We start from the raw sequence: 27,255 nt of genomic DNA on the forward strand, positions 1-27,255 counted from the left end.
ATGGCGTGATATGGAAATTCTCCATGCTGTTTCTTAGTTTCTCATCACAGATGTCATTGGGTTCTCAAAGGAGTCACAGAGCAATTCAAGTGGGCAAATACTAGGCCACTCAAGATGCAACTGACAAATCTCCAAGCAGATGTGACCCTGAAAGAGTAGTTTGGAAGAACTGACACTGCCACTTTCTGGCTTCAAATAGTAGCCCGATACCTCTTGATCGTGTTTGGCTCCAGATACAGCTGCAAGTTAGCTTTCTTCACAATGAACATAATTAAAACTAAATATCGTTCCAGGCTCACCAATGAGCACCTGCACGTGTGTATGAGAACGGCCCGACGCCATTCCAGCCCAGATTTCAAATCCTGGCAGGACAAGCTCGAGCTCAATTCTCCCACTGAGCAACCGAAAGTGGGATGTAAGAGGGAAGGAAAGAGAAACTGTAAAACTGTTGTTGAGATGTATCTGTTGTAAAACGGGTTGAGACTGTTAAGATATGAAACATCAACAAAGAAAAAGGGAAACTCAACCCGTTGCTACACTCTATTTTAAGAGGCACAATTTTTAAAAAGCCATTTGATTTATTTTCAGTACATTCTCTTTAAATGCAGCCCTTCTTTTCCATAAAGAGAATAAAACAATACATATCTACAGTATTATATACAATATGTGTAGAATTAAATTTTAAGTGGCAATACATATTGTCAAAAATGTTTTTGTGTGGTTCTTTCTTTATTTGATTTGACAGTCAGTTGATGATTACATGCAGACGTTGACACTACTTTAACACATATCACACTAAATCATAATGCAAGTTAGACATTATGATGTTCCTTACCTTTGCTTGAGGAAATTTTCTCTAACAGAACCTAATTAAATTTTAGCTGAATAGCCCCGCGTTAGGCCTGCGCCTAATAACACATCCTCAAAATGCTGAAGGAAGGAAAATGAATTGCTGCTTTTGCAGATTTTGAACAATTTCACGCTCCCAACTTTGTGAATTAAGAATGGAATGTCACTTAAGTTCATATGCGTGTAAAAGCAGATGAGCGAATACTTTTGACAATATAGTGTACAGGTGCTGGTCAACGAATTAGAATAATTTGAAATAGTGCAATCAATAAATTCTTTGAATGCATTTTTCGTGCAGAAAGCAAATCAGGTGTTCACCGCACCTGTCCTACTCGTTAGACTAATCACAGAACTCGTTACCTGTAAAAAATTTGCTCAGCTGATCTTTCCAAAAGGCCCATTTAGGCTATTTAACTGTGACACTGTTGTATTATTGAATTAGAATGATGGAGAAACCGTTTCATTGAATTAGAATAAATGCTCGAATGTTTGTTTTCTGTGAAGAGTGTTCACTGTGCAGTATAAAGTCAGGGTTGAGTAGAATTTCTAAGTTGTAAAATCAATCATGGGTAAGCAGCGCGACCTCTCAACCGGAATAGTGGCTCAAATTCAAGCCCTTCGCCAACAAGGCTTGACCCAAACTAAAATTGCTGAGCAGCTCGGCATCAGCCAGTCTTCCGTCTGCAAAGCTCTCAAGAAAAACTGCAGCAAGCGCACCAACTGTTCCGGCGTCCGAAAAACTTCTGCTCGCGACAACAAGCAGCTGAGAAAGATCGCAGTCAGCAACCGGTTCAAGTCCACTTCCGAGCTCACCGACTTGTGGAACAAGCAGACCGGCGCTGACGTCTCCAGATCAACCACTTACCGTCGTCTGCGCGAACTCGGCTTCAAATCTCGCGTTCCAGCAGTAAAACCGATGCTGAACAAGAAACAAATGGTGAAACGGCTGAAGTGGGCCAAAGAACACGGCGAGTGGACTGCTGAAGACTGGCAGAAAGTGGTCTTCAGTGACGAATCACGCTTCTGCATCTCCTTCGGTGACCAAGGTCCTCGTGTCTGGCGTCGTGGTGGCGAAACCTACAACCACGAGTGCGTGAAAAGATCCGTCAAGTTTCCCCAGAGCGTTATGGTCTGGGGATGCATGTCCGCTCGAGGTGTAGGGAAACTCTGCTTCCTCAAGAAGACTGTCAATGCTGCCGTATATCAAGATGTTCTGGAAACGTTCCTGATTCCGACTGTTGAGGAACAGTTCGGCGAAGAAGACTTCATATTTCAACAGGATCTTGCACCGGCTCATGCGGCAAAGTCGACCAAAGATTGGTTCACTAAAAAACAGCTTGAAGTTTTGGCATGGCCGGCCAACTCGCCTGACCTCAATGTCATTGAAAACCTTTGGGCCATCGTCAAGCGGAAAATTCGCGACAGAAAGCCTACTACGCTGGACCAACTGAAGCAGAACATCGCCACTGCCTGGGAAGCTGTGAGTGCGGAAACTTGCGACAAGCTGGTCAAATCGATGCCGCGGAGACTTCAGGCAGTCATACAAGCCAAGGGGGCAGCCACAAAATACTGAGAAAGTGATGATTCTAATTATAATAAAAATTATTCTAATTCAATGAAACGGTTTCTCCATTATTCTAATTCAATAAAACAACAGTGTCACAGTTAAATGGCCTAAATGGGCCTTTTGGAAAGATCAGCTGAGCAAATTTTTTTACAGGTAACGAGTTCTGTGATTAGTCTAACGAGTAGGACAGGTGCGGTGAACACCTGATTTGCTTTCTGCACGAAAAATGCATTCAAAGAATTTATTGATTGCACTATTTCAAATTATTCTAATTCGTTGACCAGCACCTGTATGTATGTGTGTGTGTGTGTGTATCTAAATGTCTAAAAAGCTTACTTGTCTCTGCATTTCTGCAGTGCTTCATCAGCTATGACCTTGAGGTTGATCAGCTTATCTCCTCGATAGAAACCATCTGGTCAAGGGAGAAATAAAAGCACAGAACACTAGATTTATCTATGCAGTCAGAGCACCTTTGGCAATTAAAAAAAGCAAACAAGTTGGTTCAGGCTAAAAGCAGGTGAAATTGGAAACAATGTAGTGTTTCACAAGGTAGAAATTACTTACCTAATCATACTATTCTATACCTGTTAAGCTGTTATTTCTTGGTAAATATGACTAAAGAAATGGGAACAAATCATGTTTATTTGAGACAGACCACTAGTAATAAAGTGCCTAAAATTACGGTTTAAAATTGTTTTTTGTCCAGGGTGGCTGTTATGTGCAGGCACAGTACTGGCATCCCTTGAAGTAAGTATGAAGCGGCACTTGTCCAAAGAACTTTGAAAGACCTCCAGTAATTACTTTTAAAAAGATTAGCTCCTAAAAAGCTAAGTATAAGGAGATGAGGGGTGGCTCAAGACTTTTGCACGGTACTGAAAACTGCGACAACGTAACTTGCCGGTGGGTATTTGTTAAATATGACTTCACTGAACTGTAATTTTGATGGCGTGTTGGCTTGAGCATGACGTTTCTAACCCCTGGCAGAAACTTATGAAATTCCCAATATAAGAGGATGTTCATTTATGTTTTATTTTTAACAAAAAAAGTTAAATAAAGTTACACATGACTATTTAATTTATTGGATGAGCATTCTCACTTTCTAAAACAGTCTTGCCATTTCCTAACCTTTGCTCAGTTCCCTCCTGCTAGTCGTCAGCTCCACTCCTTTCACCTGTGTTAATTTTCCTCAGCTGTACCTTCTCATTAATCACTCTCCCCACAGTATCTAGGCTGTGTTCGAAACCGCATACTTGTCCTACTACTCCTACTAACTTTTTGAGTTAGTATGCAAGTTTGAGTTAGTATGCGAGTTTGAATGAGCAAGAAGTTCCCGGATGCGTACTAGATTCGCCGAAATGTTGGGTATGCATCATGAGGTTACTACTCATACTCAAACTACCCAAGATGCAACGTAACGTGACATCGCTGATCGTCATTTCCTGTCAAAACGGCAGTTTCAAGCTAGCTATGATGAGGGTAGGTTCACTTCCTGTTTTCAAAACAAAAGCACCAATTGTATCGCAATGGCGTTCCCTATGATAAAAAGGCAACGGGTAGTGCGTTGCTCACTACGGCTAGCTTTAGTAGCGCCGAATTCGTCGGAACAAAATTTCAAATAGCCGGTATTTTGTCAGATTTTCAACACGTTGGGGATCCAAACGACTACTTTCTCGCCTGAAAATGTTTCAAATGTTGCTAAAGTTTACAAATTTTAGAGCTTAAGTGAAATCAGCTTCAGGCCGGCTGATTTCAGCTCGGGCAGGAGTGAAATGCATTGTGGGTAAACGCTCTGCATACTGTCTGATCGATGAGTATGCAGTATGGAAGTATGCCGTATGCAAGTATGTAGTATGCGGTTTCGAACACAGCCCTAGTCTCCCAGTTCTTTTCAGTCTTTGTCAGATCCTCCGTCATTGTACCCATGGTTTTCCCCGTCAGTCTTGCTCGTTAGTTACAATCTGGTTTGGTTATTCTCTTCGTTTTTTGGTTTAGTTTTTAGTGGCATTCCAACGTTGGCTTTGATTTTTATGTCTACTATAATAAACCATTTAAGTTTCCTCCTGGCTCCTGTCCCGTGTCTGCATCTGCATCTCCTTCGCCTCCACTGCCAGAACGTGACTCTGACTGCAAATGTGCAGCATTGTGTTGACCCACCCATGGGTCTGCATTTGACTGCTCCATAAATATATAGCAGACTGTCCTGCCTTCGCTCTGTGAAATCACGTCAACGCTGTACTCTTCCTACAGCTCCCATACAGAAAGTCAGGAAGACACATCTCTTAGGATGGCACGAGTCATCGGTCTCTCAATAACCCACAGTTTTTGTTGAATTACATGAATAGCTTTAAAGATTTAAACTTTTGGTTTCTGACAAACATGGCAGTGGGCTATGGATTACACTTCTAACTGAAGTCTGTCCTGAGGATTACACATTTACTAGCTTACAAAGGGCTTCAGGCTGCAGTGGACAACTTGCTGTGGTATTTAGAAAACATTTCTCTTGTTGGTTGGTGAACTCAGGGTTCTATTCTTCCTTTGAACTCCAAATAATTGAAATTAGACACAATAATCCCTTTTACTGGATTTGAATTTATCACCCACCTGGCCCCAACAGTACATTATTTCTTTCTAAACCTCAAACTGACCTGCTGTGATGAGCAATGAACACTGAGAGTCCAGGATCCTCTCACACAGAGACCCAGCGGAGAAACCTGCAAACTAGAAACAGCATTGTACACAGTATTCCTCTTTTATTTCAAACTAAAAAATTACTGATCATGTTACATTTTACGTCACTTTCAAACTCACCACTATGGAGTGAACTGCTCCAATACGGACACAGGCCAACATGGCTACCACCAGTTCAACCACCATGGGCATGTATATGGATACACGGTCGCCCTTCTTCACTCCTGGAAATGGGAAAAAACAAACGGATGAGGGACAGAAACCGGCATCTACCAACTTCATTCTAGCATTTAAAAAAAATAAGAACACAGTCATTTCCAACCATGAAATGGTACAGCAAAATCAGGGTTTGTCATGTTACATAGAAGTTCATACAGATTTGACCAAGTTTATCTGCTTATTCTAGTCCATGGCACTAAATAAAATCATTCTCTTTTCATGTTAGAGTGAGGAACTTTTAATTATAAATGTGCATCATCTGCATTATGGCCGTGCCAAAGGATTTCATATATTTGTGATTATACCTCTCAGCAGAAGCTATTTAAAAGTGCAACATAATTCTGACTGAACATGCTGGAGCTGGCAGGAAGTACAGAGGGAAGCCCCAGCTGTCATGGTGACAGGGCGACAGGGCAGGGCAGTCTGATAGATGATAGAGCCGGTGTTAAAATAAATAAACAATTCAAATATGTAAATCAATGCAGCAGTTAAATCGCTTAAGTAATAAACAGTCAGCCAACTATCCCTAAAACGTCCCTCTGGAGTAGCAGAATAGTACTCAGATTACGCTCCGAAACAGACAACTCTCTCCCTCTACCAATCCTGAAATAGGAAACAGACTTATCCATCAACCCTATTCAAAACGTCTGGTCACAAATATGTTTAAATACCTTCAGCATGACTAAAAATCTAAATTTGCAACTTGTAGTCGACAATACTAAATTCTTCACAGAAAACATAACACAGGATGTTCCAGGTGGGCCTTACACACTCAAACATCTCCCCGCATTGCACTGCCTTTTACATGCATGTTTTGTGCACAATTACAAAAACTTATCAACATGGCTGAAGTGCAGAATTCCTGCTTGCCCCACACTATGTACCATAGGTACGGACTATAAGCTGCACTTTTTTAATAGTTTGGCTGGTCCTGCAACTTTCAGTCAGGTGGGACATATATATAATTTAACATGTTTTTAAATGTTAATTCATACTGACTGACATGAACCAAGGAATAAACATTGCTATACAGCCACAAGAGGACACTCGAGGCTTGTGGCAACTATATGCTGCTTAACTTATAACTCAAAGACAACTGAGAAAGACTGAACACAAACAAAAAGTTGCCAAAAGGAAAATCCTATTCTGCAGATTACAAACTGCAGGTAGTAAAATATGCAGCCGAAAACGGTAATCGAGCAGCAGAAAGAAAGTTTGGAGTGAGTGAGAAATTTGTGAGGGTGCTAAGCAGAGGTTAATCTAACTTCAATGGAGAAAGAAAAGAAAGCTAATTGAGGGCTGAAAGCAAGATGGCCAGAGGTGGAGGAGCGAGTCCACAGCTTGAACAACGTCCTGCCGGGAGAGGCTCATCAACGGTGCAGTTACGTCTCCACACCCCGGTACTTGCCAGAAGATGAATATAAATGACTTTGCAGGCGGGCCTTCTTGTTGTGACCGCTTCATGCAACGCAGCCGCTGTTAGGATATGATGTTTTTGGGTGAGTGAGCGATCTGGCTGCAGAGAGGATCTTCACTGGAGAGTGAGCCAGTTCTGAGTGGTTGCACACCTGAGGCCAATCCATCATCAAGCTGGCTGGTGCTTAAAAGAAGAAGGAAGATCACCTTGCGCCGCCGGATGATTAACCCAGACGGTACTTCCAGCCAGAACGTGTATAGAGTAGTCTAAATAAGATTTTTGCATCCTTGTGAATTCCGAACTTCTTGTGTACTTTCATGTGGAATCTACTTTTTCCCTCCAGAACAATCCGAGAGCCCAGTCTGTCCTCAACCTTCCCTCAAAGACGCAACGAGCAAACAGCTGTCTCATACCTCCTTCCTCTGCCTGCCCACTCTCCAGTGCGACGCCTCCAGCAGACTTTATCCTCCCGGACCCCTCTCACCCCTCCTTGGAACACCAAGGGAACCTTCTGCAGACCCTCCACATCTGTCTTCCACCCCGTCCACGTCTCCCCCTTTCAACAACCAAGTAAGCTTATCCTTCAGTCATCTGCTAAGGACCCATCTACAACCACTAATCCGTCTGCTTCCCTTCCTCAGACTTCACCACCATTTAACATCCCTTGTCCTGTTTTCTGGATCCCTGTTGTCCCAGCAATAAAAGCATTCAAATCTACTGGTTTTCCGTGTTGATTCTGCATGTGGGTCCGAAAACTTAAAGGCAACATGACAGCCGCCTCTATCAGAGCACGGACAAAGGTGTGTCAGAAACTGCCGGCAGACTTCCAAGCAAAGGTGGACAGTTTCCGTGAGTTCATTGAAAAGCAGGTGACTGAACACAACAGGTCACCGGATTATATTATCAAGATGGACGAGCCAGCCAGCCCCCCCACCCCCCCGACATCTCCATGGGCCAAATTGCTATTGTGTAGGTGAATAACTGTTCATTTGTTACGTTAACATACACATCCATTCAGCCTCTTGTTCTGTGTGCTATTGTGTAGTTGAATAACTTGCCTTTCCAGATTAAATATCTGTTCTTGGTCTTGGACTTTATGAAATAAATTTCTTATAGTCTTATAGTCCTTTGCGACTTGCATATGGTTTTTCCTCTTCATGACGCATTTTTTGACTGATGCGACTTATACTCCGGAGCGACTTATACTCCTGAATATACGGTACGTGTCATCTGGGCGACATTAGCATGGAAATTAACTCGACACATATGGTCCTCACTGCCTCATGTATTGCAAAGAAAACTATTCTCATGAAATAGAAACAAAAAAGAATCTATGTATTAATCAATTCAGAAATCTTCTATCAGACCACATCAGTAATGAGATGTCTGCTTCCTAAAAACTACATTCTCTCTGGCTCCCGTTTATTAGTCCATGACTTAGTGGGGGCAGGGGGCTGTGATCTGGCTGCTCAAGGCGGTTGGGTGTTGGCTGGGAGTCGGGTCTCAGGGGATCGGGGGAGGGGAGGCTGGGCTAGTAGTTGTGGGACGGCTTTGTGTCTGGAGAGCTTTGGTGGCCTGCGGGAGGGGCTATCCTGCAGAGATGGGCGGGGTGGCCTGTTGGAACAGCCAACACTGTACGGTTTCCTGCCTCTAAATTTTAACAGCATATCACTAGACACTGAGGCCTGGGGAGGGAGCGAGGTGACGCTGTGGAGGGTCTCTGTCATCTACAAGCAGTGGGGATATTATATATACACTTTAACTGCACCATAGCTATCATAAACACACACACACAAAATAGGGGAGCAGTAGGGATCAGGGGGAGGTCTTCCCACACCCTCATTTCCTGGGCTTAGCCCAGATCAGAGGGACCAGGAGGAGGAACTGGTCGTCTGCGGTTCTGCGCTCACTGAGTCGCTGGGGGGTGTTCGCGCCGCCTTGGGCGGGTGGAGTTCCCTTGAATCAGGCACCTGCAGCTCCATTCAGTTGGCTGGTGCATGGTTCCTGGGGACCACATAGTGAGTGGATGTGTGCCCGGATTCTGTGTTCTTTTGTCTGTGTGAGTCTATGTCTTTGTGTCTGAGTGTAAGTGTGTGTGTGAGAGAGAGAGAGTCCGTGTGTGTGTGTGTGTGTGTGTGAATGTGTGTGTGAATGTGTGTCCTTGTATCGTGAGCATTGATTGTCCACGGTCTGGCTTGGGTTCGGGAGTTGGTGTCCTCTGGCTCACCTGTGCCGTTCCCTCCTGGGGGTTGCTCGTCTCCTCCTCGTCTCCTCCTCATCTTCTCCCACTCCTCCCTGCTACTCTCGCTGGCGGGTGCATCTGGGTTCTTCGAGGATTTTTTCCTTGAACGTAGGGGCAGGTGCTGGATCGCTGTGGGTGGCTGTCTGGCGTGGCCCGGTCCTCTCAGGCAAGGGGGCCTCTGCCGGGTGGAGGTGTGGTCCTCAGGCACGTGGGGCCCTCGGTCCTGCCCCTGGTTCCCTGGCTCCTATCTGGGGCCTTCCTCTGCCATCCGCTGGGCTGGAGCGTGGCTGTCCTGTGATGGGCTGCCTGGTGTCTCTTTTCCTTGCCTCATTGGGGTTACTGGTTGCCCAGGTCCAGGGACCTTTCATGTCTGCTCCTAATCTATGGATGGGGTGTGGTTGTGGCCCCCTTCCCCTATTACTATACACAATTCTTAGAAAACCTTTGGCATATAATTGACAAGCACACATGCACAACCATTCATTCAATAACATGCTTACTCCAACTTTGTTGTTTTAATAATAATCTGCAACTATACATGCTGCTGGTCACGTTGTTGCTGTTTGTTTGTTTGTTGTGCGTTTCTCTCCATTTATGAGTCTGCAGGTTCTCCTGATGATCCTGTGGATGGTTACAGTGTGCTTTCTTTTCTCTCCACAGATGTAGCAGTTGGTTACCTGGTGGTTTTTTGGCTGTTAGTGGCTATGTTTTCCAGCCCTCTCCTTTCCTCCCTCCTCACTACCCCTCTTTCTTTCATTTCTCCTTTCAAATATTATTTAAAAAATAAATATAAAAATACCATGGTGCTGTAAACCATGATGAAAGCACTGACACTGTGAGCTTGTGTCTCTGAGTACAGCCAAAAAAAAAAAAACAATGGGCTGCTGAAGACTATAAGAAAGATGTTCTCACAGTGTGATATAAATGTTTGTCTGTGTGGTTATGCGTTTCCTTCATTAAACATTTGCATTTCTGTGCATTACTACAAGTCTCTGTATGCTGGCTCCTTCGACATTGGCAATTGGGTGCCAATGCAACTAGTGCCTGCTAAGATACCTGCTGGCCATAGATGAGCAAAATTCACACGGTACTTCTCAGATAGACATGGGGAAGATGTCATACAAGCCTTCCTGCTTGTATGTTCATTTAAATAAATGTGAGTTTTTATTTTGAAATTCAAACTCAAGAGGCCTTCCTGTTTGTATATTCATTTAAGTAACAGTGGCTTCTATTTTGAACATCAGACTTAGTTGGTCTTCCTTTTGGTATTTTTCATAACAGAGGCTTTTATTTTTTTTTAAAAAGAGAGAGGTCTGCCATATTAGCCCTTTAAGTGCTGTGGCAACCTGAAATCCCAAATTAGACCGACCCTGTCCAGATATTCTCATTTTTCTATAGGCAATTTTACGCGACAAACCCTGGGCGGCGCCATTACCCTCCACAAATGCATTTAATTTCCGCCGGAAGTAGTTTGCGCAGCGTTTGCCAATATAAACAGATGATGCTAGCTTTGACAGCCCACTCGCAGATCGTGTAGCTAATAATGTCCTTACAATGGGAACAGAGTTTAAATACGTTAACTGGAGATGGAGTTACTATCCCCCACCCGAATTCGGTGCAGGACTGGGAGGATAACGTGACGACGTGGCCCAACATAACATACAAAACATAGCACCTAGAAATAGAAGTACCCTACGACCAAGGCTTTGTTCAGGAGCATATCACAAGGCTGCGTACATTTTACTTTTCCCACATGCTCCCGAAAATCGTTGATGATTTTGTTGAGGGAAGGTTACAGTTCTGAAGTAAATATCTCAGCAATTTAAAACCAAAATAAACTGCCCTATGTAGGTGCCCAAGGGTGCCAACAGATGTCTGTTGTTTACATAATGTAATATAATGTTGAATATATTGTTGTACAAAATTGAAAATAAAAGTTTATGTAATTTCATTTCATAATTGCACTGAACTACGATCATGAGTGCCCTATCTTCCTTAGAGTGTTACAATTTCTTTTAACACAGTTCATTCATAGTAAACTCATATTTTACATTAATAACACTGGATTAATTAATTGTTTTGAGGAAATGAAACAAATGGCTTCAACTAGAAAGATCATGTATTTAATCCTAACATCGTGTAAGTGAAATACAAAACGACCCCACACAATTACATCGCTATAATAATAATAATTTACAATATTAACTGTTAAACATATACTATGCACACAGGGACACAAGGCAAGATTCTAAACCTCATGAGGCATTCTGATCAGTGGACTTCTCAGGTTAACTAGGCCAGCACAGATGGTCAAGATGTTGTCCAGTTTACGTGCCATGATGGGAACGGTCTGGGATAAAATCTTATAGATCTTCAGTCTCTGGATTGCTCTTTCCACATATATGCGGACATTTGTCAAAGCTCTCCATCTAACCACTCGTTCAAGTGCTTTCTTGAGTTTGTACAGCCAACTACTGCACGTCATTCCCGAACCACTTTTCCTCTTAAGGTTTTCCATCCTTTTTCTCACTGCGTCGATATCGGAGCTAGCTAGCAAAACAAACCGGAGCCCGCCAGAACGGAAGAGGAAAGCATCGACGGGAGGAGTTTAGGAAGTAGAGCGGAAACGGGTCAAAAACTTGCCTATTAGTTCTGAGTTGAGATTATGCAGTGGCTGCCATTGAACATGTTATATTGTGAGTCCTCTAATAGGAGGACTTAACCACTATTCTTAAAGCTCTTCATTGGCTACCAGTTTCCTCTAGGATAAATTTTAAAATTTTGGTTTTAACTTTCAGAGCATTGCATGGTCAGGCTCCACCCTACATCAGAGATCTGATCCAGTCTTACACCCCAGCTCGGGATCTGAGGTCTGTGGATCAGAATCTTCTGATGGTGCCACGCACTCGTTTCCGGACCAGAGGAGACCGTCCGAACCTTCCAAGCTGTTGCTCCCAGGCTTTGGAACTTCCGCTCTCTCTGCGCTCGATAGATTCTGTTGACGCCTTCAAAAGGCAACTTAAGACCTTTTTATTTGTTCAGGTTTTTTCTTAATTGTCTTGGGGCTGCTATGACTGTCACTGAGTTGCTTGGGCCTTTTAAAAACTTATACTTTTATGTACTTCTTAACTGTGTTTTTCTATTGTACCTGTAAAGCGCTTTGTGACCCTGGTCTGTGAAAGGCGCTGTACAAATAAAGATTACTTCCTTACTTACTTATAAGGGTGCAGCTATGATGGAAAATTCCAGTGAAGAACGAGGAGCAGCTGTGTAACTGATTTCTATGGAGATGCGTTAGACAATGGGGAGGGGAGCAAACATAACTATTACTTTAAAAAAAGACAGGACATTGCAATGCAATCCTTAGTTTGTTCCCCGCAAACAAACAGCCACTCTTCAAAAACTATGTTGTATAGAAAACAGCCTTGAACCATGAGCGACAGAAGGATCTGCAGAAGAAATTCATGGAATTTTTATAAAGCTACTGTTTACAAGCAAAGCAAGTAAAAAACACCCCTCACATTCAGATTTGAAGAAATTGGCTGTCTTTCGTGCATATAAATAATAAAAAATTCCTTACCATTTGTATTGTGATACATGTACACTGTGCTAATGCATATTGTATCCTATATGTATTGCTGCTAGTGCCTCAAAGAAGTACCAAACAAATTTTGTTGTATCCTGATACAATAAAAAACCTGGGATCTTGAACCTTGATAGTGACAATAAAGCTCATCTTATCTTACAAGATAAGAGATATGAGATACTGGCTTGTAATGGCGAAACCTGCCCGCCTTTGGCAGCACGAGGGAGGCACAGCACACGGAGGCACTGTGTTAGGGTGAGGATGAGGTTTTGGATGGGCGCTCTCACACGATTTAAGAGAAAACCCTAAAATGGCAAAACCCTAACTATTCATAAAACTTAAACTGTAAATGTGTTAAACCTGTAAAATATATCATAGAACCATATAATTCAGTAAAAGTTTAATCTTTCGTTACCCACTTAAACTGAATGATGCCTCTATCATAAAACTATGTATGAGTTATGTTGTTCCAAAGTGGGCATGGTTTTCACTGGTTTCAGCAGTATCACATTCATTTTCTATGAGAGAAATGTTGCAGTTTTTATGCGAGTTTTGCAAACACTATAAGATGAATCACCAGCAAAAGACATAGCACACTTCCACCAGCCGGGATGCACATTGTGACGTATTTTCTGTATAGGTTTTCTCAAAATTGTGAGACAAAAAAGGAAGAGCAATACGTAATACTAGAAATTACTGAGAGAAACTCTGACATCCTGAGCGAAAACTATGAGAGCCATGAAAATTATTTGGACAGCGTGAGTGCAAGAAGGGATACAGAAACTTGAGTTTTGGGAGGAGATTAGACTGACTGTACAACAGATTCTCTCAATTAGTCTGGACCTGGAAACTAGGCTCTTTCTGCTGGGTCTTTACCCAGAGGGTCATAGGATTAAACGCCATGAAAAAATGTTTATAAATATGTGTTCTCTACAAGCAAAAAGGACAATAGCGTCATCATGAAAAAACTTTGGTAAACCCGCTATCGCTGTGTGGTTTAGGGAACTAACTTCTTGTTTACCTCTGGAAAAAATCTCTTACTCTCAAAGACAGACAGGAGGTATTTCATAATGTTTGGGGTCGCTTCATTAATTATATGAAGGACAATGACTTGTCATATCTGATGGACGGGCCTGGAACGATATAACAACTTCTGCATGACTCAGTTCTTTCTTCCCCTGCCCCCCTGGACTATACAATGTGATAATATATCTTCTGTGGACTCATGATTATGTACCTTCATAGAGGAAGCTCTCTGACCACCATGTTTGTGTTTCAGTTGGTACTGCTGTATGGACCAAGTGTGTACTGCATGAAAATTGGACCTGACGATGCATGTTGGTACACTTCTGCATTATTTTACACTCTTGTCCGTTGTTTTTTGTTCTTGTATGTCTTTTTTACAAAGAAAATTCAATAAAGATATTGTAAAAAAAATTAAAAAAAAAAAAAAAGACCCCTTGCATTCATATTTCTAGAAGAAGAAAAAAAAAAAAGCAGACCTTGTTTAAAATGGATGTCAATGGCAGCTTGCTTGGGCCCACATTCGCTCTGAGCCAATTTGAGAGAAAACTGTAAAGCCCCTCACAATGATAACGCATTGGGTAAAAGAAGACTAAAATGCCTTTCAGATTAATGAATAGTGAAAAGTTAGAGTGGGTGATATCCCTGCACTAGAGTGAGAGCATTCCAGGGCAATATCATACATTTTAATCTTTCATGACCCATTTAAACTTTGAATGATTTCTCTATGATTAAGCCTGGCTGAGTTATGTGGCTACAAAGTGGGCTAAGTTTTTCCACTCATTCACAGGATCAGAATCACTAAAGTGTGAATGCCAAAAGCATTCATTATTATCATTATGATTTACTTTTTTTAGACTTAATTACTACTACACATTTTCAGCCATTTATGCCATTCAACTATAAAATATTCAGATAATTCAGGAGATAACATTTAAGGTTTTTCAATTCTTCAGCATTTGAAAAAAATCTAAAACTGTAAAAATGAATGGACAATCCTCAGAGATTGCTTGCACCATGAGTTTAGGTTTAGGGCCTTATATAGTAGGCACAATGGTAGCTAAGAGAGATACAGTAAGTCATCTGAACTGGTTAAACAGCGGCCTTATAAAGCACTTAGTGCACTAGGCCCATGGTGCAACATAATTCTCTTCGACACGTAACTACTTTTCTTTAAAACATTTTTTTATGTTCTTTAAAGCAGTGGTTCCCAAGCTTTCTCTGCGGGGCCCCCCTTTGGTACCTAAGAAAAAAAATAACAAACCGCCTTTACATTGTAATTATTTAAAGTGTTGGCTGCAGAGTTATTGAGCATAATTGAAACCATGTCCATAGCAAAGGGAATTATTAATTCCTCCGCTATTGTGTGCAGCTTTTTACACTGTGCCACTCGGTAGGTAACTTTATACGAGCCGAGTTGAGCATTTGCCGGCACGGATGCAGCTTTAGTAAACAATGACTGTTGAGCACGGCAGTTTACGAGTTTTTGTCTGAAAAACTAGAGAGCGCTTTAAGACAGACAACACACTGCGGTCTCCCCTCATTACCCACCGTTGTACAGGTGAAGCCAAAGGCAAGAAACGTGTCATCATATCTTCTTCTCTTTGTCATGGAAGGAAATTGCTTTGGAAGCACATTTGGCAATGCTTCATCCTCTGCTTTGCGTTTACGTGGGAGCCCCATCAAAAACTTGTCCATGTTGTGGAAAAAAAAAAAAGTCTAATACAATTTGACCTTGAATAATAAATATAATACATGATAAATAGAAGCTCTCACTCCTTTTCATTGTTTAAAACAGAATGTTGTTTTTGTTTCTTTTGTAAAGCTGTAAAATGATCAGAGAAAAAAAATTCACAATGAGCAACTTCAGGTGTATTGTGCAGCTTAACTAGTTAAGCGTATGCTTTGCAAGGTGCTTTTATGAAGGAGGGCCTGGTTCATGTCCCAGCACAGGCCATCTACTACAGGTCTAATTGTTTTTCATTTTAAAAAAGCCATTTCACCAACAAAGCATTTTTTAAATATTTTTTGGGCAATTTTAATTGCATTCATTCACGATCAGCATTCACACTTCTGTTTCACAAGAACAGCCTTTACTAGTCACTTAACTTCAACTTACCCTGTGATTTCAGGACGTTGGCAAACTGACAGACTTTCTTCAGCAGCTCTCTGTACGTCACCGTCAACTCATCACCGGGCTCATTACCTTCCCTGTAGCCATAATTAAACATATACAAACATTTATAAAGAAACACCTTATTTTCACTATTGAAATAATTCTCATCATTTGTTCCAACCTAAAATTGGAAAAACACTACTATACATACATATATATATATATATATAAAAATATAAATAAAAATTAGGGCTGGTTAACGATTAAAATTTTTAATTTATCACGAATTAACGTAGGTTTTATTTTTTTATTTATTTAAAAAAAAAAAAAATAGACATAAAAATGTATTTTTTTCGGCTTTTGTGCCTTTAATGGATAGGAAAGTTCAGAGAGACAGGAAGCAGGGGGCAGAGAGAGGGGGAACAACACGCAGCACAGGGCCGTCCGATGCAGGACTCGAACCGGGGCCAGCTGCAGCGAGGACTATAGCCTCTGTACATGGGGCGCCTGCTCAACCCACTACGCCACCAACCACCTCTGTTTTATTATTTATTTTATTATTGTAAAAGTCTGTTGCTCACAGGCTTTTATTTTGTAAAAGTCTGCTGTGGAACCGGAAAAGAAAGTAATCGGCGAATCCACCAAACATGGAGAAGGGTACGGAACTTTTACTCGGCCATTTTCATTTTAAAGTTCTTCCAGACGGCGGAGTCGACAGAACCAAAGTCATCTGTAAACACTGCTAAGTTGAATTGTCTTCTCAGCGTAGTAGTTCCAGTCTAAAATATCACTTAAAGGCAAAACACACAACTGATAGCAGCAAGTCATTCAAGGAAACAGACAGTGGAGCGAGGCTTCTACATAAAAACTACAGAAAGATGCTGATGTTAAAAGTGTGTTTGCACAACAAATGTTATGGCACTTTCATTCATATGGCAGCACATTTAAAATAAAACTAAATGCTAAAAGCTATACACTACTTTTGAATTCATTTTTGGATTTAGCAGATTAATCAGGGAAATCATGTGATTAATTAGATTAAAAATTTTAATCGTTGCCCAGCCCTAATAAATATATAAAAAAAAGCATGGCGCAAAGTACTGATCCAAGTACTGATCCAGAACTCTGCAGTCACAAAGTGTTAAAGCACCACACTGAGGACAATCACTGCATCATGCTTACCAGAAGAAAGCGATTTTGTCTCCAAGCTTCTTCTCATACACATTGCGGTCAAGGAGGTTGTAGCTGATGTTTGTGGAGGCTCCTTCCATACATTTGATGAAAATTTCTCCTTTGGTCACATCAAAGTTGTAGTCAAGGAACTGGCCAGTGGGCTTGGTCTTCCAGAAAAAGTCTTTCGCTACAGCACCCCAGAACGCTACAAGACAGGAACAATGTGGTTAGTAAAGCAATAAGTTGTTTGAGCATGTTTGTTTCTTACAAATAAAAAAAAAAAAAAACCTAAATAGAGCTTGTTAGAATCCTAGGCCAGAAAGTTTTGTAAATATAAGATGATGCTAAAATACTTGTAAATCAAATCCAAATCAAATTTATTTGCAGCACATTTCATGTACAAAACAATTCAGAGTGCTTTACATAAAATAAAAGCATTGCAGCAGGGAGTGGAAGAAGCATTAAAAATACATAAAAGAATATAAAGAGAAACAAATAAAATTATTTAAATGAATTTAAAAACAAGTGTGCAGATTTCATGCATCGACACATGAAAAGAAATGTTTTTAACCTGGATTAAAAAGTGTCTATATTTGGTGAAAGTTTAATCTCCACTGGCAGTTTGTTCCACTTGTTTGCAGCATAACAGCTAAATGCTGCTTCTCCATGTTTAGTCTGGACTCTGGACTGGACCAGCTGACCTGAGTCCTTGGATCTGAGAGCTCTGCTGGGTTTATATTCTCTGAACATATCACAGATGTATTTTGGGCCTAAACTTGTAGTATAATTTTAAAGCTTCATTACTTGGATTTCCACAAGGGGAACAAAGTAAAATATCTGTAGCTTCATATTTACCGCTCTTCCCAACAGTACAGCCCCAAGCTTTTTATTGTGGACCCAGCATTTTTAACATGCCTGTTCACATGCATCACAACCTGTATAAAAAAAAAGCTTATGAAGCACACTTTATGAATTGCTGACTTTTATAGTCATTATACTCAAACGAGTAAGTAGTTTCTTCTAAGGGTCAAAGTGTATAGGCTAGCTGTTGATTGTAGTTATATGATAAACCCGTTACGCATCTACAACTCTCGGGAAAGTAGCAAAATTGTTCAGAAAAGTATGGACTTGCATGAAAATTTTACCACAGATGATGCATGGCCCAATTTAGTGGTTGATGTGTGTCCGGAACCAGATCTGGACTGGAGAGTATTTTTATTCAGCCTTGGTGAAGGCATGTAGAGTTTTTGTATTTGCCGTCGAATCATGCTTCACAGCCATCTTTATCTGCTCCTCCGTAGGCCCGATAAGGAAAAAATAATCACCATTTACCTCTTTACCCATTTAACAGGGGCAAGGTGGAATGTTTCAATTTATCAGCATGGAGTGAAAAAAAAAACAAAAAAAAAACTAGGTTGCACAGCATTATAACCATTTAGAATTTTGCTATAAAATAGTTAGAATGCTATTTGGTCTCCAATTGGACCGCAAACTTGAAGGAAAAAGATTAAAATAAAATCATTTTCCATGACTGTACACGAGAGAAAAACTAAAGGGGACTTCAGGGATTGTTTTCAGCTGATGGGGTTCATTTAACTTAAAAAGACTGAAATAAACACCTTTTATAGTGTGCACATGTCGTGTTTTGTGAAATTTTGTGTTTTGTGAAATGTCACTTCACTTGTGAAATAGTGCGTGTTGCGAAATCTCACCGCATTGCACTTCACGAAATAAGTCAACTGCTGTTACATTCATGGACCAACGGACAGAACAGGGATGGGTTCATTACATAAGCTCCTCAGAGGAAATAAATAGACTGCTTTATTCAATAAATAAAGCTTTCCTCCCTAAATCATTTTACATACAATAATTAAATGTGCATCTGTTTAGGTTTTTTTTGTGGGGTTTTTTCTCATTATCCAAGCAAAATGAATGGGAGAAAACTATGCTAAAAAGGGATTTCTTATTCATATCAAATTATTTCTGGGTCAAAAGCTGGAAAAGAGAAGCATGATGTGCAGAGAACCTTAGCCTCTTTGATTCTTATTGGGCATATACATGTAGAAGTAGTTCAACCCACAATTTTATCATCTAGGTATGTTAGTCCACCACTAAGAACTTCGATTTTATACATTTCTGTTTTTCTGATTACCATAATTACAATAATTATAAAATTTTGGTTTGACGAAAATTTTCTATTTTTTCTCGGATTACGTTGCCGAATGATCACACTTTAATAGACGCCATGCATATCTCATGTCTGAACAGGGACAACTAGAAATTCCAATTGTACTGCAGGAGAATGCATGTCAGAACATTATTCATTTAGAACTGAATGAAGTATGTTATCTCTCACATTTTCAACATCTATGTCGAGCTGAAGAGGTTGGTCAACTCTTAAAAAAGTAAAGTAACCCATATATCTGTGGCTATGTTAATTATTGATTAATCGAATGTTACAATGCTTTTTTAAGTAAATGTCTTTAGGTTTTGAACTGCCTTTGGAGAAGACAACTTTGGTTTTGAAATGTTTTTAGAAGTATTTCATTCTCTATAAATGATGAGCAAGTTATTAGAGGAAAAAAATAAAGACAATAAAAGTCTCTGCAGACATCCAATCTGTAATAATAACTAAAATGCGTAAAAAGGACATGGATCTACCCGAATAACATAATTACCTTCTACACTGCTGAGACACGCCATGTGAAGAATTTTGTTATTGTTTACCCTTAAGAAAACTGTAAAGTTTTTGCACTACCGTTTTTAAACTGGATGTATGGCTTCAATGCCAAAATGTGCGTTTACTTAGTATGTGATATGTGCATTTACTTTGTATGTGATATGTGCATTTACTTAGTATGTGATATGTGCATTTACTTAGTATGTGATATGTGCAGTGCACACTCAATAAAAACGAACTGAACAGTGACTTACCATCTGGATTCTCAATGGAATTCACGTACATCTCTTTGTACTTCTCAAAGCTGGGGATGTGAGCCTCCTTCTTCAAGTCCATAGACCCGTGGAAAACGTTTTCGTTTGGGACTTTGTCGGGAATCATGTCTGAATTGTCTGCTTGACTCTCCAAGTTGGTAGCTAAGAGATCCTTTGGCAGAGCGCTTCACTTACAGGCTAGTTTCTTTAAATGAAAAAAGAAAAAGAAGTTATTGCTACAGCAACAGCTGAGTGCTAAACAGCAGACTAATTCTGAGTGTTTTAATAGCAAGCAACTAAACTTCCTTTCTTGGCTCTTTACCGATACCTCACTGGATCAAAAGTCTATTATAGCGCGCACACAAAATACAGGGATGGGTAGAAGACTAGAAGGCATGCTAGTGACCACTTTCATTTAGACTTCCTTGTTTGCAGACACATTTTTGCCACTTTTTAAAATAAATTCGTAATGTACAAAAGCTATGTCCGGACACAAAGCCTGCAGCTACATTTAAATAGCAAAACACAGGTGGGTTTTGTTCAAGCTTCGAGTGCGTATCGCCGCTTCAGATGTTGAAGGTCCTGCACCGACGTACACGGGTGAGTGGGTCTCCTGCTAAGCTAACAGGCACAGCTAACTTGCTCAAGAATAGTAAAACATGCAAGATGAGGTTGTGGGTTCACGGAAGGCCTTCTGCTTTACCTTTTGAGACAATGTATCTTTTACTATAAAATGAAAACGCTCTTCAGTCAGTTGAGTTATATTCCATGCCTTCCAGTGTAGTGAAGACCTTTTTATCCTTGCTCTGACGGTACTTATTCTTCAGATTTTCAGTGTGCTAGAAAGAACGACCATATATCACTGAACTTTGTTTGGCTCCGAGCAGCAGCCAATAAGAGCCCCTGATGCATTTATGAACTACGAGAAGGCTCGGAATAAAAACTACTTAAGCGTCCTTGGGAAAGACATTGAACCCCACGTTACCTTCACCGGTGAATGTGTGTGTGTGAATGTGGGAGGAAGCACGTAGCTGCGTAGAGGCGGGCTGTGTGAGTCAATGGGCGAATGTGTATGGAAGTTTTTCTGTGCCATCAGAGTTTGAATACGAATTTCTAATATCGAATTTTTACAGCATAAAAATCAGACTTTGAATTTGAAAAACCAACAGTGTAAAAAAAAAATTCAGTGGAAAAAAATTCAACTTCCAAAAATTCAGTGGAAAAAAATTCAACTTCCAAAAATTCAGTGGAAAAAAAATCAACTTCCAAAAATTCATTGGAAAAAGAACCAGACTTAACATCCGGGTAAACAGGGAGAAGCAATCGATCATGAAGTACCATGATCGATGTTATGAGGGGGTAAATCACCGACCGCAATGTTGCCCGTAGCCTGTGCTCTTGGAGCAGTAGTTGGGCGTGTAAAATCAAGACAGTAAACAGCGCCTGCACAATAATAACCACCACAGTTCTCAAGGCATCCATGCTTCTTCAGTAAACAAAGGTCGCACGTTTGACGTCAGAGCAGATTTGTTGTTGTTTTGGCGCATATTGTGATGTTCGAAAACGCAAAACTCCGGTTATCTCTGTCTACACGCAAATGCATAAACGGAGTTTTCAAAAATCTTCACTTTGCCCGGAGTTTTTAAAAATATTTGTTTATGATGCGTTTTCATGTGGATGACAGGTCCAAACGTAGAAAAATATATTCGTTTTAGCAGATACCCGGCTACGTGTGGATGGGGCCTTAATCCCTCAACAATCTTACCCTTCTTTCCCTCTTTGTCTTCTGATTTCTGTCTAATTTGGAGTTCTTTTTAACCCTATTCTCTCTTGGTAAGAAGTTTTATTTTGGACCATGAATTGTTTGGTACATGTGTGTTAGCATCTCCTTCAACACATCGCTTTTTACCTGATTTTATCTGATTTATGGTGGGCTCTTTGATTTGCTATAACGGCCTCTATCTGTGGTTTTGCTACCATTGATGCATCACACTAGCCTGGGAATTCCCATGCTGCTTTGTGCGCAATTTCATTCACACTGCAAAGGCAGCCTGGAAACCACCGCCCTTATTTTTGCCTGAGTTAGGAAACCAATCACAGAACGGGGGGGCAGCAAGACGATGACGACGTCTATCCGCGACACCGAAGCTTGTAGGGTGTTAATCCAACATGGCAGCGGACACAACGTTACCGTTCGATGCAGCCTTAGAAAGTGTTTTAAGTAGCTTAGAACGCAAGTTTACTTTTAAAAAAGAGCAACGTTTGGCGTTGAAAGATTTCATTGCCAAGAAGGATGTATTTCCTCATCGAATTTCTGTCACTCTACATACGTCATCTGGTATAAGTGATACAATTGGCTATGAATCGCGCACAAAGCAGCATGGGAAGAACCAGACGCCATTTGATAGGCATTCGTAGCGCCCAATAAACGGCTCCAGGCATTCGTAAACCGCGCCTCAAATACGAGAAAATGCACACCTATTTCCCAGACCACCATCTCATCGAGATGTGGACGCGTCAGCCAGGCTAGCATCACACAGGATTCTGATCATTGTTGCATCTTGTAATTAAAAAGCGCTGATAAACAATTTAACTTCTGAAGCAGTTTGTATAAATTATGTCTTTAAACAGGAAACTTTTGTTGTTCCTGTTTGCTTGACTATTGGAAGCTTTATTTGAATAGTTTATCAAAATATACACCCTGGGGTAGGACACCAGATTCTAATTCAGTTTCATAAAAAGTGTCTCTCCCTAATGAGTTAGGTGTCTAATTGGAATCAATATTTGTATTTTAATATCTGTTCTGAAGTCTGGCCCTGCCCCAGTATCCAGCGGGCCTCTCGCTCAGGGGCGGATTGGCCGTCTGGACTTCTGGGACTTATCCCGCCGGGCCGGCGTGATGGTAATGGTATGGTTAGCCCCTGGGTTGAATTGTATTGCTACTGACACCACGGCCAATTCGGTCAAAAGTATTTTGATACACGTTAAGAGCCTCAGGAAAGGTTAAATGCTTGCCCGATAGAGCCCGCTTTCATGGAAATCAGAGCAATTGGACAACTTTGCGCAGCGGGCATGAAAATTTCTCGCGGTTTTCCCTTTGGCAAACTTCCCTGGGTCTCCAACAGATGGGATATGTTTGTAAAATGGCCGGAATTCTCCTTTAAGGCCGATGTAGATGTCACCCACCTGAAGTTACTTGTTTTCACTTCCTTTACTCTTTGTGTGATGTTTATGGTCAGATTCACAGTCTCTGGCTCTCCCTCTGAGGTCTTTGTTCTGCTTGCAATAATCCAAAATTGCACCTCAAAAAGCATTAAATTCAGTTCCAAATGTTCTGAGGTTCAACATCCAATCACTGCTGGAAAACTGTTCAAAATGTCCTTTGTGGCATGAGTCCCCAAACCTGTACACACCGCTTCAGTGTCACTCAGAATCAACTATTGGTCCTCTGTCTCTTCATACTGAGCAGCTCTATAAGGTCGAGTGTCTGCCACGGCAAATAAAGTCCTGGGATGAAATTAAAATGTAGGCCTGAATTGTTATATCTGGCAGAGTGTATATTTCTCAGTATAAAATTAACTTTACTACTTGTTGTTGTAGTTGAAGTAAACTCGTAAAATTGAGTTAAGTTAAATGTTGAACCTTCTACAGATGGATTAATCTACCTTTTCCATTCAGAGGATCCTTGATTATTTCAAATCTTCTAAAGCCCACACCTTTTCTCAGTTAGTTAATCTGGGGCCCGTTGCACAAAAGTAGGATATGGGATTAAGCCGGGATATGTTGGCTATCCTGGATCAATTTATCCGTGATCCAGTTGCACAAAAGTGGGATAGAGGGAAGTGGGATATGTTCAGACGTAAGTTACCATGGAGATTTATTCTGTGAAGCTAGCCTGCTCCAGACCAGGCTAAATTCCAGGATCTATTTAATCTCATTCCTTATCTCAGTCAGCGGTCGCCACAAATGGAAACCAATATTTATTCCACTGCCTAGAACATATTGTTAAAACATTTAACTATACCCACTATCATTATTGAAACATTTTTGATAATTAATTATAATCATTTTAGATAACTGATGATTTTAGATGAACCACTAGATAATTTAGTTTCCCACAGACTACACATAAAGTACATCACCATATAAATATAAATACACATTAGAGTGTACCATGATGTTCCTTTATTGAACAAGGATGAATCAAAGCAAGTAAACCATCAGCTCCTTTCAAAACTGAAGTCACACAGTGCTCTACAAGACGAAAAGCACAGAATCAAAGCATGCAGTTTGAGACAAACTGTTTGTAAAAATGGCCTATACAAATAAAATTGCCTTGCCTATACAGCACAAAAACCTAACAAAAATTCCTCTGCCATTGCAGGCCCAACTTAAATCAACATGCATATTAATTAAAATAATTTAACTCATATTGGTCTCTGACCAGCCGACCACAGTCGTCATCCGGGAAGATGGCAGGAATGTCCCAGTCTATGAGAGCTGGCACTTTGGGGGGCCTCTCCTTTCTCAGGCAGGCATTGCACATTCCACATTGTGGAGGACAGCACAGGCCACAATGATATCATATGCCCTGTCTGGGCTGACTCTCAGGTGGTTCAGACACTGAAAAGTTTACTTTTAAAAAAGAGCAACGTTTGGCGTTGAAAGATTTCATTGCCAAGAAGGATGTATTTCCTCATCGAATTTCTGTCACTCTACATACACAACATTACTGAACAAATAGTTAGCATTGCAGACCATCTGAAATGATAAGATGTTAAACCAATTAATGCACAGTACAGGCAATGTGTGGGCAGGCATATTCTTAATAAAAAGTACACTTGTTAAGTATTTGTCAGGGGACTTACCATTCTGCAGGATGTTCTTATATTTCACTTTGACTTGCTGCCATGTCCGTTTTGGCCCAGTCATGTTAAATCTACACACACAAAAACACACGCACAATGAAACAGTGGAGGAGCATGGAGTTACATTTAGATAGTTTCACTCACATGCAGTAAATTTCAACTTATTCATAATCAAAGTAGGCTACAAATATCTTTTCAAATATCGTCACCTTCCTAAAATAATCGCACAAGTCATTTTTTCAGGTTTTTCAGGAAACACAAAAAACTCCCCCCAAAAGTTAAATTATAGCATAAAATAATAATTTCAGTCAGTAAGTATGTATCAAAGGATGCTTGACATAAGAACACTTATTGTTTTTCATAAAAACTAAGATTAAATAAATGACTTAGGCATTTTTTGGACCACACCTTTGATGCCAAAAAATGACTTGGGCGATTATTTTAGGAAGGTGACGATATGTTAATTAACATTTTATTTGGATTGTAGCCTAATTGTGATAGTTTCAGTGGAGTGGTGAGTGTGTATTTGTGCACTACTTACGCCAGTGTTTCCCAACCTTTTTTGGCCCCCTGAGCCTTCTTGTCACACCACGAGTACCCCCTCACACATACAACGCGTGTGATGATTCTCCAAAAGTAGAACAACACAGTGGTTATTACATGAAAATCATTTTATTTAATATCCTTAACTTGAACATAAAATTCTCAGGCTTTTTGTTTAACCTCAGTTGAATTCAACATAAGAATAAAAAACATTTTCTTGAAATATAAATAATTAACCAAAATAGTATAAATACTAAATCAAAATAATCTTCTTTTGTTATCTAACTTAAACAAGTAACATTTCTCTTTTTTTTAAGAATACATGAACATAACTCATTTCTCTCTCTTTTTAAGAATACATTAACAGGCCTAACTCATGTAACAATCATCACAAAACTGGAGTCTCCTTCATAGACAGTCCTCCATAAAAGTATGACGCCTTAATAAATTTAAAAAAAACTCCCCCCCCTGCAGTACCTCCGTGTACCACTAGGGGTACGCGTACCCCCGGTTGGGAAACACTGACTTACGCATTCAGGCGGTCAGCAATGGTTTGCCACGCTTGCTCCCTTTGTTTTTTGACTGTGGCAGTACTTCCTTTTCGTTTTATTTTCTCCTTCACCTCTTCATAGGTTTCCATTAATAATTCTTGCTCCGCTGGGGAGAAATACGCCGCCCTTGTTGCCATGGTGAATCAGTGAATCTATGATCGATTGTGGGGTCTATTTAAGCAAGCCGTGTGCAGCACTTATCCGGGATCGGTTTCACCTGGCTTAATGAATCCGTGTCTGCTCATCCTGGCTTGGCCTTTGTGCAACCAACTAAGCATGGGCGCCCATGTTTTGGATTCCTTGAACCTGGCTAAGTAATTCATCCTGGATGTCTAAATCCTACTTTTGTGCAACGGGCCCCTGGTTGGATGGCATCTCTTTAACTGTAAACACTGTTTTTTATTTCTATTTCATTCCTTTTATTCAATGTTTTACTATTTAATCTAATTAATATTTATCTGAAGGCTTAGAAACTGCTAATAGTATTGATATATTGTTCTGCTTGTACAACTCTCTGGACCACTGTGGCTGTTTTGAAATGTGCCATAAAAACAAACCTTGACTTGACTTGTTATGACTCAGACTCACCGCAGCTGTCTTTAAATTCCTCCGACTTTTCCTCTTTAAGAAACCCATTGGTGATATCTGACTCCCGTAGCACATTTCATTGCTGTGTTTCTGTTGATATCCTAGTCATCTAACTCGCTTTAAACCTTTCTGTAAAGCACTTTGCTGCTCTGTTAAGAGAACAGATCAGTTGTTTAATAGATCTGCTGCAGTTAAAGGAGAAGTTTTTTTTTTTTTAAACCTGGACCTTATTTCTGGTATAAAATAAGTTAATCTACTCACAATAACAGTTTGGTGAAAATCGGCGTCCTTCGGAAGATATTTAGACTACTCAAGATCCACATAACAGGAGAGAACAGGGCATAGACAATACAGCCTCTAAATAAGGCATTATCTGTCTTTATTTCATCAATACTTTAAGACAAATGAATGATTGAACGCGTACTATTGCACTGTTGGCTCATAGCTGCCGTGTTGTTGTTATACGGGGCTATCGGGGGGCTTATAGGAAGCTTTCTACACACGCATCTACTGGCTGCAGTACAACTCATTCACTCCCTGCTCTGTGACAGTCGGCTAACTTCACACAGAGTTTGCTACTGCTAGTTTTGCGCAACTTGGCAGGATATTTAGCAGATTTTGATGACGTGGACGACGACTTTGAGTACGATGGACGTCCTTACCGGAGTGAATGAGCTGTGCTGCAGCGGCGCGCGTCGATGAAGTCATCCCATTTGACACGTGTGTAGAAAGCTTCCTATAAGCCCCCCGATAGCATATAAGGCTGTGCTTCCTCTGTCCTGTGCCAGGAAGTGTTGAGTGTTGAGTCATGAAAATATCATCAAGGCGCAAAAAGAACAACTTTACGGGCTCTGAGATTGAAGTTCTGCTTCCAGAGATCCAAAAAGGAAA

At 40.6% G+C, this 27,255-nt stretch overlaps 1 protein-coding gene across 2 annotated transcripts in view; it reads right to left on the reverse strand.

The window, feature by feature from the left end:
* Positions 1-20,757, reverse strand: part of acss2 (acyl-CoA synthetase short chain family member 2) — a 64,155-nt gene extending 43,398 nt beyond the window's left edge. Inside the window, exons 1-7 of one of the 2 annotated variants that reach the window (XM_075475350.1) lie at positions 20,518-20,757; positions 19,815-20,019; positions 16,890-17,085; positions 15,711-15,802; positions 5,225-5,328; positions 5,062-5,134; positions 2,753-2,828 (exon numbers count right to left, since the gene is read on the reverse strand). In XM_075475350.1, the coding sequence (XP_075331465.1) occupies positions 2,753-2,828; positions 5,062-5,134; positions 5,225-5,328; positions 15,711-15,802; positions 16,890-17,085; positions 19,815-19,941 (668 nt within the window). In that variant the 5' untranslated portion in view covers positions 19,942-20,019; positions 20,518-20,757. The remainder of the gene's footprint in view (positions 1-2,752; positions 2,829-5,061; positions 5,135-5,224; positions 5,329-15,710; positions 15,803-16,889; positions 17,086-19,814; positions 20,020-20,517) is intronic. The other variant, XM_075475349.1, reaches the window with a different exon arrangement.
* Between the last annotated feature and the right edge of the window lie 6,498 nt (positions 20,758-27,255).

This window comes from Odontesthes bonariensis, chromosome 10, assembly GCF_027942865.1.
Source record: "Odontesthes bonariensis isolate fOdoBon6 chromosome 10, fOdoBon6.hap1, whole genome shotgun sequence".
Classification (NCBI taxonomy): domain Eukaryota; kingdom Metazoa; phylum Chordata; class Actinopteri; order Atheriniformes; family Atherinopsidae; genus Odontesthes; species Odontesthes bonariensis.